This window comes from Hypanus sabinus, chromosome 1 (genome assembly GCF_030144855.1).
Source record: "Hypanus sabinus isolate sHypSab1 chromosome 1, sHypSab1.hap1, whole genome shotgun sequence".
Lineage (NCBI taxonomy): Eukaryota > Metazoa > Chordata > Chondrichthyes > Myliobatiformes > Dasyatidae > Hypanus > Hypanus sabinus.
The window spans coordinates 124,875,679-124,890,211 of NC_082706.1; the positions used below are offsets into that span (position 1 = coordinate 124,875,679).

General features: G+C 41.7%; 1 protein-coding gene across 12 annotated transcripts in view; it reads left to right on the plus strand.

Annotated features, from left to right (window-relative positions):
• Positions 1 to 14,533, plus strand: part of trpn1 (transient receptor potential cation channel, subfamily N, member 1) — a 236,916-nt gene that overhangs the window by 177,044 nt on the left and 45,339 nt on the right. For all 12 annotated transcript variants that reach the window (XR_009513281.1, XM_059975462.1, XM_059975479.1 and 9 more), the window contains 2 exons: positions 637 to 735; positions 1,608 to 1,808. Coding sequence is in view for 11 of the 12 variants with exons in the window: in XM_059975462.1 (XP_059831445.1) it covers positions 637 to 735; positions 1,608 to 1,808 (300 nt within the window). In the remaining variant the exon portion in view is untranslated. The remainder of the gene's footprint in view (positions 1 to 636; positions 736 to 1,607; positions 1,809 to 14,533) is intronic.

Below are 14,533 nucleotides of genomic sequence, written 5' to 3' on the forward strand. Positions count from 1 at the left end.
AACTACGCATTAACTATGCATTCATGAAGGAAGCTTTATAAATGAGATTCATTCTTCCTTGCTGTTTAATAGTGGGACCAACACTGGAGCTACAAAGGATCTACACCAAATACATGTACGCGTTTTTCCGTGTTTATGATTTAGCGGAAGAAGAATATCCCTTAACTCGGCAGTGGAGTTATCGGGGCACCATCTTTTGACGGTGTTTCCGTAACAAGCTATTCTTGTTTTTACGAGGCCGAGTTGCTAGCTTGACGCTCAGCCCGACTTGCACTCGAACTTGGAAAACTTCGCTCTGGAGGCCGGTGCTGATATTATTGCGCCACCAAGTTGATTTGTTGATTGTTTTGCCTCTTACAGATGTCCATGTGCTGATGTGTTTCTATCTTAGTATAAGAGATGGCAATTATCAGGTTCACCAATAGTTAATTTTGATCATTTGGACTTGAGGAAGTGGACGTAGCTTACCTGTTTCCAGTTAATATTCCTGCTCTTGGCCACTTTCTTCAAGCTTCAGCCTCGGTACATTGCATATATGTAACAAAGTAAATGTTTACACTAATGATTACTATATGCTTGTGTGTCTTTATAATGAAACCCATTTAAAACATTCCCACAATTCTCACTGTAAAACAGAATGGCTGTTCACCATTGCTTCTGGCTGCAGAGAGAGGACACACAGAGATGGTGAAAATATTGCTGCTAAACCATGCCAGAGTGGATGTATTTGACGAGGTAACTCTGATGTCTATTTTAAAGTATTTAGCTAATTATTTAAATGTTAGTAGAGATCTTTAAAATATGTTTGCCTAATAAAGGGACACTAAGCAATTATAACTCTAAATTCATTATTTAAATACACCATACACTGAACTTTTTGCAACCAAAGGATCCCTGAGTTCAAAGCCTCACAGTTATGGTGGGTATTGTAATATATTTCATGACTGATGCAAAGATAAAAAAAAACACTGAAGACACTCGTGTTAATATATTAACACTATTTCTTTATCCACTGATGCTGGCTGACTTGCTGTGTTTCCGGCATTGTCTGTTTATATTTCGTATTTCCACCGTCTGTAGTTTTCTTCTCCATTTACATCTCTGTTGGAATGAGATGGTGGAAGTTCAGTAACATTTACCAGCCATTCATTCAGATGGCAGTTTTAAAGGTGCAATTTAATAAACCAAGTGGCGGAGCAGATCTAGTGAGCTTGGTTCAGCTGGGACCCCTGGTCCTGTTAGTGTGGAGCTTACATGTCCTCCCTGTGACCATATTGGCTTTCTCTGGGTACACTAGATTCTCACCACATCCCAAAGAGTTGTGCAGGTTGGTAGGCTAACTAACCACCGTAAATTGTGCCCAGTGTGTAGAGTGGTAGAATCTGGGGGGGGGGGGGGGTGGGTAGACTGATGAGAATACGGGTAGAATAAAAATGGGATTGATGTAGGATTAGTTTTAATGGGTTGATGAGTTAATGGCTGAAGGATCCATTTCCTTGTGATATCTCTCTGACTCTGTGGGACATGGGTAGTGCTCTAGTATGTCAAACACCAGGCCCTGCAATACTTCTGTAAAGTGTGGTGTTTCTTTTTGGTTTATTCTACAGCATGGTAAAGCTGGACTTCACTTGGCAGCAGAGAACGGTCATGATCAAATCTCGGATATCCTGCTCTGGCACAAGGCCTTTGTCAATGCCAAAACTAAGCTTGGCTTGACACCACTTCACCTGGGAGCGCAGAATGGTTATAACAGGCTGGTAAAGCTTCTGGTCGAGACCCATGCTGCCAGCATTGATGCACTCTCTCTGGTAAGTCACTTACAATGAGTTAATCGTATCTCCAGATTATAGTTGGCTAAAAGCACACACATTGCATCACCAGATAATGGCCACCCTTGGTACTCAAGGACCTGACTAGACTAGACTGACCACAGATGTCTTCACATTATGGAGGAAACATGAGGGCAACCAATAAAAAGTGAAAGAAAGAAATCACAGAGGCTCTTAAATATCCTCCCAAGACCTGAAGTAATGAATAAGGTCGATTGCCTTTGTTACTAGTATGACACGGGAGACTATTCAGCCCATCAGGTTAATGTCAGCTCCAAACAGAGGAATGTCATGTCTCATTCTCCTTTTCTTTAGCATTGTAGCTCATTCTTACTCAAATGCTCTTGCTACCCACCTTACGAGGTAACTTGTAGTTAACCACATCTTCCGAATGTGAGAAGAAACCAGAGCATCCAGCAGAAATGCATGGTTCTATAAACTCCACATAGGCAGCACACGAGGATAGGATTGAACCGCATCCTGGAGTTATCAGGCAACTGCTGCACTGCAATGCTGATATATCACTCGGGAGCTTTGAATGGTTTATCAAATTAAACATTAATAAATCTCAAATGTACTGGACATAGCACCGGAAATTGGGTGAAATGGTACTTGATCTGGGATTGTGTCTGCATACACTCACCAGGCCATTCCAACAGACATGATAACTTTAAAAGGCCCAATGAAACTGGAATTGGAAGTAGCATTGCTTTATTATTGTCACATGTACCGAGGTAGAGTGAAAAGCTTGTCTTGCATACTGTTCATACAGATCAATTCATTGCATAGTGCAGCAAGGTAGTAATAGGTAAAACTATAACAGAATGTAGAATAAACTGCAACAGCTACACAGAATGTGTGTTGCAGTTATAATTAGGGAGCAAGATCATAATGAGATAGATAGGGAGGTCAAGAGAATATCTTGAAAAGGCAACAGTATGAAACGCTCCAGTCAAGATGGCACTAGCATGCAACGCTCCCCCTGTCAACATCTTCTAAATAGTTTACGAAAATAGCTTTCCTACTTCTTTTACATCTACTTTTCACCTTTAATGTGTTCCTGGGACTGTTTGAGCCTGTGATTTGCAGCTTGGAGAACATTTGAGTAATCTAGCACTTTGCTGGCTCCAAGAAGGTTCTGCGAAGCAAGGGCATGCTCGGACAGCCTCAGTGCAAAGAAACTTTGAGATGGGATGTGAGCTGATGTTCGACTCCATTTTGCTGTATAAAGCGTCCACTAATCACCGACTAAAGCTTCGAGGAAGGCTGAGACATTGAGGCGAATGCAGAAGGCAAGCGAGAGTTCCAGGACCGACTGCCTGTCTTTTGATCAGTGCCAGAGAAGGAGTCTGTGAGTGGCCCGTCGCAGTGTGGCGGGCAAGAAGGCCTCTCTGCCTCATGTGCTGTCCCTCTCTTTTGATGAATGTCGGTGATATTGTAGATGGTGTCGTAGTTCTGCCTGTATGGATTGGACTGGTGTGTTTATGGATTGTGGACTTTTCAGACTTACGGTTTTTACATTCTGAATTTTTGATTGCCCACTCCTTTTTGGTTTTTGTTGTGCGAGGGGAGGATATTTGGGGGTTGATGTTCTTTTAGTGTTCTGTTAGTTTTTTTGTGTGGCGGCAGGATTGTTTCTGGGGGTGGATGTTCCTGTTCCATTTTGTGCAGGGGAGGGTTTTTTGGGTGGGGGGGGTTGATGATCAGGATGCCATTCTTTTTTGTACAGGGGGAGCAGTGGGTTTGATGTTATCTGAATGATTTTCATGTTCTTTGTTTCGTGGCTATTTGGAGAAGACAAATTTCAGATTTGTATATAAATGCATGCTTTGATTTAAAAAATGAACCTTTGACCTTTGATCTTATCTACGGGAACCATTCAATAGTTATAACAGTAGGCTAGAAGGTGTCCTTGAACTTGGTGGTACTAGCTTTCAGGCTTATCCAGTCAAACTCAAGGTCTCATTGCTGTGACCATTCCATGACGTGAGTACATTTTTTCAAAATAGTTCAGTGAACCTTTTCAAATGAATGAGATAACACTTATATAGATCAGCAATCTCTGGCAGAAAGATATCCCTTGATTCATTCAGGTAAGGATATTAATCTTCTGTCCTAGTACTCCGGTTCTTTTAAGGTTGTTGTAGTTGGGTGTGGTAGTGGGGAAAAGCTCTCACTACCTCTTAAATGCTCCCAAAAGCATGCATCTCAAATAGCCTCTGTCTACCAAGTCCAGCTCCTGGCCTTCATGTGTGGCTTAGCTACTAAGCCCACTGGAACTATTTCTACTGGCAAGAGAAGGGACAAAGGCGGGTTACCAGATCTGAAATCCAGTTACTTCGGGCAGCTGGGGCTCATCAGCCATGGTTGGCAGCTCATCTAGAAAGAAAACTCCGATCTCAAACTTTCACTGCCTTGGAGCTGTACCCACTCATGGAGAAGGCTCCGGAAGTAAACCTAGAGGAAAAATCCGTTGGCGTCCTGAAAGAAGTCCTACATTGTTTTAAATGCTGTCTGGCAACTCCTCGATGCTGCTGGTGCCAAACTGTATCAGTCTCTGCCATTCCTTTGGCAGATATCAGCTGCATAGAGAGTGGGAGCCTGCTACGTGGGCAACAGCCTGCTCTCCATATCACACTGTCCTGGTTTACATACTGGCTAGATTACACATAGACAGCTGGAATACAACATCCATGCTTTACCCTGACTAATAGAGAGGCCTAGAACTTAACACTGATTCCACCTCTTTCCTGTCGTCCACGCTGCAATCCACGGCCATAAAAGTCAGGGACAAACGGACCCATAAACAGCAGATAGCTGAACATTCTCAATGGAATGGTGAGGTGGGAGATGCACAATCCAGTCCACTTTGCCTAATCAGACTTGTCCTTGCACCGTTCATTTCTAAATTCTATTTTCCCACGGATTATCAAGTAAGCTGACGATGGGACAGCTAGACCTCAGGAACCTCGTACACCTAGATGATAAAAATAGAACCGTGGTCACCTTTAACAAATAACAGTAATATTGTGTACTGTGTACTTACCGATTGTTGAAATATGGAAGAATTCTGTGTTCAGCCACACTTTATATTTGCATGTTTAGCACTTCTGATTTTGTCACCGGTCAGCTTTTAACACTACAGACCTAAAATGAATTTCTAGGAATTTACCATCTCAGCCACTGAGACTAAAGGGTTGAGAAATAAATACTGAGACAAAATAGTGAATTTAAATTGGTGAATTCAGTGCCAAATCAGATGCAAATAGAGAAATGAAAAAAATTAATGCCTACAAATGAAAAAAGAAAAAGTAAGAAAAAAACAGAGCATATGCTGGTTTTTAAATCTTCAACAAGATAAGAATGGGAGACCAGTCCACCAGTTTTCCGTTCACTAGCTTGGCAGTCATTAAAATCATCATGGTTTTGAAAGGGAACTTTTCCTATTAAAATTAATTACAAGAATTAATTTTCTGTGATGAGTTTCATGATCGATGTGACCTGGGAAGATTAGGCACTGTACGATAACGTAAAAGAAATTCTGGGCAGTCATTTAGTAAAGCTGACATGACATTGTGAGGCAAAGAATAAGGCCTTCTGTCCTTGTAGTATTCTGTCAAGTGAAGCCATGCAAGTCCATTGTTCCTGCAGCTGGTGCAGAGGCTGGTTTGAAAGTACGACTCTTGCTCATCTATTTAATACAACGTGATCCATGTTCATACAAATACAGATTTCTTTTTAAAGTCAAAATGTCTTCTAACCGTGAAGTGGAAATATTTTATGATCTGTAGTTTTCTAAGGTCACTTGCCAGGATTTAAACTATAAATAGAGCAGTGAAGTGAGACATTTAGCTTCAAAAATAGATTATGTTGATGTTGACTTAGTGACGTCGGTATTTCATTGTGCTTAGATAAGATGATTCCCCAAAGACTTTTCAAAACTTAGAGTCTGGAACCCTGAGAAGCTGAAAGACACTTACCCAGAGAAAAAACAATGAATGACTGGATCCTCCTTATGACGCAGTTCAGGAATGAACAAGTTATATATCGGAAAGACTTGTGACAGTTGGTACTCATTAGCAGTGTAACTAGATATCTGCACTGTAAATATTGTCAGGGGTCCTCAGTTGTGAAGCAGCTGCATCTCTTCAGACATCTTACTAAGTTGTCAAATGTATATGTGCAGAAAGCACTAATCTAGAGATTTTCATTGAAGTTTGCTCTGCCTGGGTAATTTCTATTATGGGATGGCATATGAATGTCAGGGACTGTGTTGCTCAGATTGATCAAACGCTGGTGTATTTCCTACATGTTCACCCTGACTTTCTCATAACCTGACAAATATTTTGTAAAGATTCATCATGAATTCTTTGCGCAAGAACATTCTGCCAAAACAAAGGTTAAACAGAGTAGGATATATTAGCTGGATGTATTGTTACACTTTGTTTATATACACTGTTATGACAATTGTGATCCTCCAGTTCTTACGATACAAGCCTGAATCTCTGGACATTTATAAGATTATGGCCAATATTCCAAGCTTCTTTCCACAGCAATGTAGAACAGAACTATCTGGGTTGTTATAAACAATAGAAAGTCTGCGGGTGCTGGCTATCCAAAGCAGCACACACAAAATGATGGAGGAATTCAACAGGTCAGGCAGCAACTGTGGAAATGAATAAATAGTCGACATTTCAGCTCGAGACACTTCTTCCAGATTAACTATAAATTAACTATCTGGATAGTCAATGTACAGTATTCACTTTGAGTCTTGCTAACCTCCTAGTATCTCTTTAACAATTTTTAGCCCATGCAATATCTCATCATACTTTCCTTTGTGAGTTCAAACTGTAATAAAATATACAATCAATACCCTTTGCCTCCATGAGTAAATCTTTTCCTTGGCTCCTGAGCAGTTCCATCTCTCATCTTACTACTGTTACGTACCCCATAATTGGGTGACTGACCAGCAAAGATAGAAATATCCATTGGAGTCTGGTGGTACTATTTTCAAACAGTGTTTATTAGTAAAATATACAAATCAATATCAACAATGCAAATATATAGATAATACACGTTAGCAATACTAAACCTAAAAGTGTGGGTATATTAATAATAATAAACAAGCTCTATCGATGTCTAGGGGATAATGAACTGTCATATGTGAATATAAAGTTCAGTTCAGTTCATACACGCTGAGGTAGTTGTTGGTGGTTTTTGTGTTTTAATTGATGGAGAGGGAGAGAGAGAGAGCAAGAAAGAGCAAACAGTGACAACTACAGTCAGGCAAACCTTCCTTTATGTTCTTGATCCGTCGATGGGTTGTGGCCATTCAGGTATGACCCCTCTGTCCTTCAGCTAGACCGTTCTTCTGTGGTGGACTCGTCACTCTGGCAAGGGCGGACACACACACAAGCCTCCACCGGCCCTGCTGTAACACTGTGAGTTAAACTGACCGATCCTTTGTTCGGTCCCCGATGCCCCACACCTTCTTGTGGGTTCCAACACTCAAGCAGTGCTCACTAGTGTGTCTCCTGGTGTGTCTGAGGGGTGTCTCCCCAGACCTCACTTTTATCCCCACTCACGGGGCCTCAGGTGTCAATCAGTTTTGAATGGCTTAGACCGGGGGTCGGCAACCCGCGGCTCCGGAGCCACATGTGGCTCTTTTACGTCTGTGCTGCGGCTCCCTGTTGCTTTGGGAAATAATTGGTTGTGGTGACCCTTTTCCTGGCACATCCAAACCTGCTCACAATTAGATAGCCTACGGGGGTTTGCGAGCACAGAGCTTTGGAGCCTCTGCGCCATGGGGGGCAGGTTGAGGGAGGCTTAAAAGTGAGGCTGAAGATTTTGAATAAAGTTTTTTCCTTCGCCTGCAGTTACCGACTCCGTGTCGTAATTTTAGCGCTGTGTGTAGCACACCGCTACATGGTCAGTATTTAATTAAAATGTATTTTATGTTAGTTTGTTAGTTTTTGAAATGTAAATCTAAATTTGAAGATTATGGTGATCTTGTACAATCTAAATAAGACGTTGTGGCGACCCATTTCCTGACACATCCGAACCGGCTCACAATTAGCCAGCATTCAGGCTAAGGGGGTTTGTGAGTACGTGTCTTTTGCAGCATCCGCGCCCATGGGGGGGCGGGTTGAGGGAGGCTTAAAAGCAAGGCTGTTTAGTTCGAATAAAGCTATCTTTGACTGCAGTTTACTGACTGCGTGTAGCACACCGCTACAACGTGTTTTTATCGCTGGCTGTCCAGAGGGGAGGTGCTGAAACGCTTTGTCGCGTGTCTGGAAGAAGTGAAAACTTTCCTGGGCAGCAAAGGGCTCAACTTTCCTGAGCTGGAACAGTCAGAGTGGCTGGAAAAGCTACACTTCATGGCAGACATGACAGCGCACCTGAACACGCTGAACACAGCTCTTCAACGGGGTAAGGACGTACAGCCCTGCACATGTTGGAGGATGTTTTGGCATTCGAGCGCAAGTTGACGTTGCTTGCCAGAGATTTACAGAAAGGCACATTGTCTCACTTCCCCAATTTGAGAGAGTTCAAACAAGGTCACGACATGATAAATTCGGAATATTTACATTCTGCAATCATCGCAATGCAAACATCGTTTGGGAAACGCTTCTGTGAGTTCAGAGAGGAAAAAAAACACATTATCCTTCCCGGTCACTCCCCTAAGCATCGATCCATCCCTACTGAATACGACTACATTGTCAGGTGTGAGTCAACCTGACCAAGTATGATAAATATTTTAATTGCCTATTATTTTACGTATATTCATATGTTTTCATTGTTCAGTGAAATAGTCCTTTTATTTTTCAGGTTGACAGCTGGCTGACGTTATTTTTGGTTTGCTGCTGGCGGCAAATTTAAGTTTGGCGTTTTTCATAAATACAAGAAGGACTCAAATAGACGTTGAGTATTTTACTTAAAAGTAACCTTCAACCCAACGTCTTTTTTTCGGAGTTCAAAATGTTTTTGTTGCATGCAGAAATGTAATTTCGTTTTCTCTGCAGGAGTTCATCAATTTCATAAATGCAAAACATTATAGTTTGTTTATACATAGCATAAAGGCAAAACAAAACGTTGTATGCAGTGTTATTTCATTTTAAATGTCAAACGGGTTTTGCGGCTCCCAGTGTTTTCTTTTCTGTGGGAAACGGGTCCAAGTGGCTCTTTCAGTGGTAAAGGTTGCTGACCCCTGGCTTAGACCATCAAACCAGCCCACTCCGGCTGTCCACTGAGGAATTTTAATGAACAGAATGGTACCAAGTAAACAGCCCTCTCCAGAGCCATGAGTCTTTTAGGAGTCATAATATGGTGGGTCAACAAGTCTCTCTCCCCCGGTGTTATCTCTCCCTTATCTGAAGCAGATGTTCCAGTCCCAGTATGTTTTCCCTTTGTCTCTCTTTCTCTCTCATTAGCAGCGTGGTAGCAGTAACAGTTTGTGATTCCCCCAGGGGGGAATATGGGCAACTCTGTACCCTTCTGCCCATCAGAGTTGTCCATAACACTACACATTTACTCTTAACAGTCTGGTTGAATATTTTTGGATTTTCTTTCAACTTTGTTGGTAATGTTTTCTAGTACTCTCTCTTATTTTCTTTTCTACTACCCCTCTAAGCTTTCCTTAATCAGCTCAAGTATTGCTCATGTTAAGAAATCTAAAAAACTATGATACTGTGGTGAACTACATATACCTGTCTGGACACGCCCCTCTGCTGACTGTGGTAAACCATGTATATCTGTCTGCACACGCCCCTCTGCTGACTGTGGTAAACCATGTATACCTGTCTGGACACGCCCCTCTGCTGACTGTGGTAAACCATGTATATCTGTCTGCACACGCCCCTCTGCTGACTGTGGTAAACCATGTATACCTGTCTGGACACGCCCCTCTGCTGACTGTGGTAAACCATGTATACCTGTCTGGACACACCCCTCTGCTGACTGTGGTAAACCATGTATACCTGTCTGGACACACCCCTCTGCTGACTGTGGTAAACCATGTATACCTGTCTGGACACGCCCCTCTGCTGACTGTGGTAAACCATGTATACCTGTCTGGACACACCCCTCTGCTGACTGTGGTAAACCATGTATACCTGTCTGGACACACCCCTCTGCTGACTGTGGTAAACCATGTATACCTGTCTGGACACGCCCCTCTGCTGTCTGTGGTAAACCATGTATACCTGTCTGGACACGCCCCTCTGCTGACTGTGGTAAACCATGTATACCTGTCTGGACACACCCCTCTGCTGTCTGTGGTAAACCATGTATACCTGTCTGGACACGCCCCTCTGCTGACTGTGGTAAACCATGTATACCTGTCTGGACACACCCCCCTGCTGACTGTGGTAAACCATATATACCCGTCTGGACACTCCCCTCTGCTGACTGTGGTGAACTACATATACCTGTCTGGACACGCCCCCTGCTGACTGTGGTGAACTACATATACCTGTCTGGACACACACCTCTGCTGACTGCTCCTGTGGCTCCTCCCACAGACCCCTCTATAAAGGCGATCAAGGCCTGAGCCCGGCCTCTCAGTCTCCAGGATGTAGTATGGTGGTCACTCACTGCTGGTTCCTTCTTCCAGTCAATAAAAGCCGATATCTCACCTTACGTCTCAGAGTGAGTTATTGATGGCGCATCAGATACTTTCTCTGAAGCTGCAGTGGTGGGGTAGAGACATGATAGAAATTTTCAAATTATGGGAGTTTATGCTTCTGATGCTACAGGAAGGCAAAATCTTTTCCACAGGGTTGAAATATATAACCCTGTCCTTACATTTACTTGGGCCGTTTCTGACAATTCCCTCTCCTTTCTTGATCTGTCTGCATCCATCTCCGGAGACAAACTGTCAACAAACATAGTTTGTAAACATACTGATTCCCATGGTTATCTTGACTATACATCCATTTAGCATTCATTTCAAGAGGTCTAGAGTAGGGATGTGATGCTGAGGCTTTATAAAGCACTGGTGAAGCCTCACCTTGAGTATTGTGGACAGTTTTAAGCTCTTCATCGAAGAAAAGATGTGTTGGCATTGGAAAGGGTTCAGAGGGTTTCCGGTGACGTCATTGTCGAGAATGGCAGCTTAACTCACTAGCTCCTCCGGAAAAATGCGTATTAAGCCCCGTTAACCCATCAAATATAGTATTTTTCAAAAAATATTTGAAATGAAAAGAGGGGCAAGAATGGGGAAAAGGAATGGAAATAAAAAAAGCGACACTGCGGAGCCTGCAGCCGAGAGGAGTGCAGCGAGCGGCTCTCCGACCCGACCGCGTGCGAGCGAGGCGGACACTGGGCCTCATTCAGGCAAAGCGGCGAATACGATCAAAATTCTGAAAGAGATGAGGGAGTTTCAGAAAGCAATAAAGCAGCAGCTCCATGATATTAAGTCAGAGCTCGCCAGCGTCAATCAAAAAATAGCGGTGGCAGAGACTCGAATTGAGAAGGTGGAAGATCACATTCAAAACATGAAACGGATACTGAGCAAGACAATAAAAATATTAAATCACCAAGAAGGTAAACTGCTTGACCTGGAGAGAAGATCATGGCGGAAAAATATCAGAACCTACAATGTTCCCAAAGGAGTGGAGGGCTCATCTCTGACGGAGTTTGTTGGAAAGTTACTGCAGGACGCGCTGGATCTTCCCCCGGCTATGGAGCTGGAAGTCAAAAGAGCCCACTGCGCGTTAGTCCCAAAGTCTATCCAAGATAAGCCATGCTCAATAATAATTAAATTGCTTTGGTACAGCACCAAGGCGGAGATTCTACAAAGGGCCTGGGGTAAGAAGAGAGTGCTTTTAGACGGTAAATTAATATATTTCGACCAAGATTACCCACCCGCGGTCCTGCAGAAATGCAAAGAATACTCTGAAGTAAAGCGGGTACTAAAGCAAAAAACGATTAGATTTCAAACTCCGTACCCTGCTAAACTTCGAGTGTTTGATGACAACGGGACGCAGTTGTACCAGACAGTGGAAGAGGTGACTACAGACATGAAGGCCAGAGGGTTGCCCGTCAGTGTGACCAAAACGAGGAAAAGCCTGGCTGAGGAATTATCCCGCTCTGCTTGGGAAATAGTGCGAGAATCGAGAAGGCAGTTGACGGGAGGAGGCCGAGAGAAATATATCAGGAAGAGACTGGGAGTTTCCCAAAGACAGTCCTCACCCCCTTCAGAAGAGCCATAAGGTTTGGCTAACTTTAAAAATGTTGAGAAGCTAAACAAAAGCAAGAGTAGACGGTGATATACCTATCTCAAGAAATACTTATTATAATGTGGATTATATATTACTTAGTTGTTATTCTTTATTTGCTCACTTACTCCTTTTTCCCCACCAAAATGAGAATATATATATGTGTGCATTTATGTGTATGTATGTAATATATATGTGTGTATATATATACACATTTGTGTATGTGTGCGTGTGTCTGTGTGTGTATATATATATATATATATATATATATATATATATATATAGGAGGAGTACACAGGGAAATCTTTTCTGTGTAATGGATTTGTTTGCTGACTTTTATGATTTTATGAATACTGCAATGGGGGCCCTCAACTCACAAGTCGGAGGGGTTATCCCCCGCAGCTAGACATTTCCTCTAGCTCAACGCAGGGTCATTTACTAGAGACCTCAGCCTTGGAATCACACGTTCATTGCCATTTTTGTTATTATTTGCATTTCTTGGTTCTTATTTGTTCAGGGAGTAGATCGATTTAAGTTTTATTCTAATTTCAATGATACATTGACAGATAAATACAGATGGCTAAGGACAAGGTAAAACTCATTTCTTTTGATGTCAGTGGGCTATTGAATCCAATCAAACGTAATAGAATTTTATCCAAAATGAGAAAAAAACAAGCCCATGTAGTATATTTACAGGAAACTCATTTAAGTGATAATGAGCGTAAAAAACTAAAGAGAATGGGCCTCACTAATCTGTTTTTCTCCTCATATAAATCAGGACATAGGAGAGGAGTTGCTATTCTTATCTCAAGTAAGCTAAATTTTGAAACAGTATTCGAAATGGGAGATAAAGAGGGCAGATATATTCTGGCAAGGGGAATATAGATGGAAATTCAGTTACTCTATTGAATATATACGCACCCCTGGGAAACAATATTGGTTTCTTTCAGAAAATTACTGATATTATGGTAACAGAAACAGAAGGTCTCCTGATATGTGGGGGAGACTTAAATTTACAATTACAACCAAACTTAGACTCTTCCAATAGAAAAACCTTTGAAACAAAATCTTTACATAAGAAAGTTAATACACTTTTTGAGGATGTTGGTTTAATTAATATATGGAGGGACCTTTTCCCCGACAGAAGGGATTACACTCGTTATTCTGCTCCCCATTCTGTATATACAAGAATAGACTATTTCATAACATTTGGAAAAGACAAAGACAAAATAAACACCTGTGGAATTGGGACAATAGATGTAAGTGGCCATGCACCTATATATTTATCTGTTGATTTTGACCTACAACCAAATAATACTATTTGGAAACTAAATTCAAGTCTACTCAATGATACGTACTTAAAGGAACAAATTAAAAAAGAAATTGGTCTCTACTTAGAATTTAATGATAATGGAGAGGTTTCCCCTCCCATTTATGGGATACTCTGAAGGCGGTCTTAAGAGGGAAAATTATAGTGATATCTTCATATAAGAAAAAAATAAGGAATAAAACAGAGGAATTACAAAACAGGCTGAAGGAACTAGAGAAAAAGCTCAAATTGAATTTGGCACAGGATACATATGGGGAAATTAAATGAATTAAGAATGATATAATTAGTAGTTTGGCTATGCAAGAAATCAGGAAAAATTTAATGTTTCTGAAACAGAGACATTATGAAAGTGGATCTAAATCTATGAAAATACTGGCATGGAAACTGAAAAAAAAGTTAGCAGAAAATACAATTCATAGAATTAGGGACCCAAGAACGAAAATGATAAAAAATTAAGCTAAGTGAAATTCAAGAAGCTTTTCAAGAATCTTCCTCTCCCACCCTTTACCTTTCTCACCCACCTGGCTTCACCTATCTCCTTCTAGCTATCCTCCTTTCCCTACCCACCTTTTCATTCTGGCACCTTCCCCCTTCCCTCGTCCTTTCCGACCCTGAAGAAGGTTCTCAGTCCGAAACATCATCTGTTTATTCATTTCTGTGCATGCTGCCTGACTAGCTGAATACCTCCAGCATTCTGTGCGTGTTACTTTTGAAATATATAGTATTAGAAACGTAGTTGAGATGAAAGGGCAAAAGTTCAAAGGCTGCATGCAGGGCAAGTCATTTTTATACGAGAGTGATAGGTGTCTGGAATGTGTTACCAGTGAGGCAGATATGATAGAGGTTTTTAAGAGATTCTCTGATCGGCACATGAATATGCAAAGATGGTGGGATATGGACCACGTTCAGGCAGGAGGGATTAGTTTAATAAGACATCATTAGCTTAATTAATGTGACACCGGATCATGGGCCAAAGGTTTGATCCTGGCTGTGTTGTTCTACTTTCTAACATCCGTCATTTGTCCTTTCTTTACAAAATGTTCTGACTATAATTACTGAAATCTCCTTATGGGATTTGATGTGTATAAATTGTACTGAACTGACACATCCTGAAAGTCAGATATGTGTTCCATTACTGATGTGGCAAGGAGTTGGAA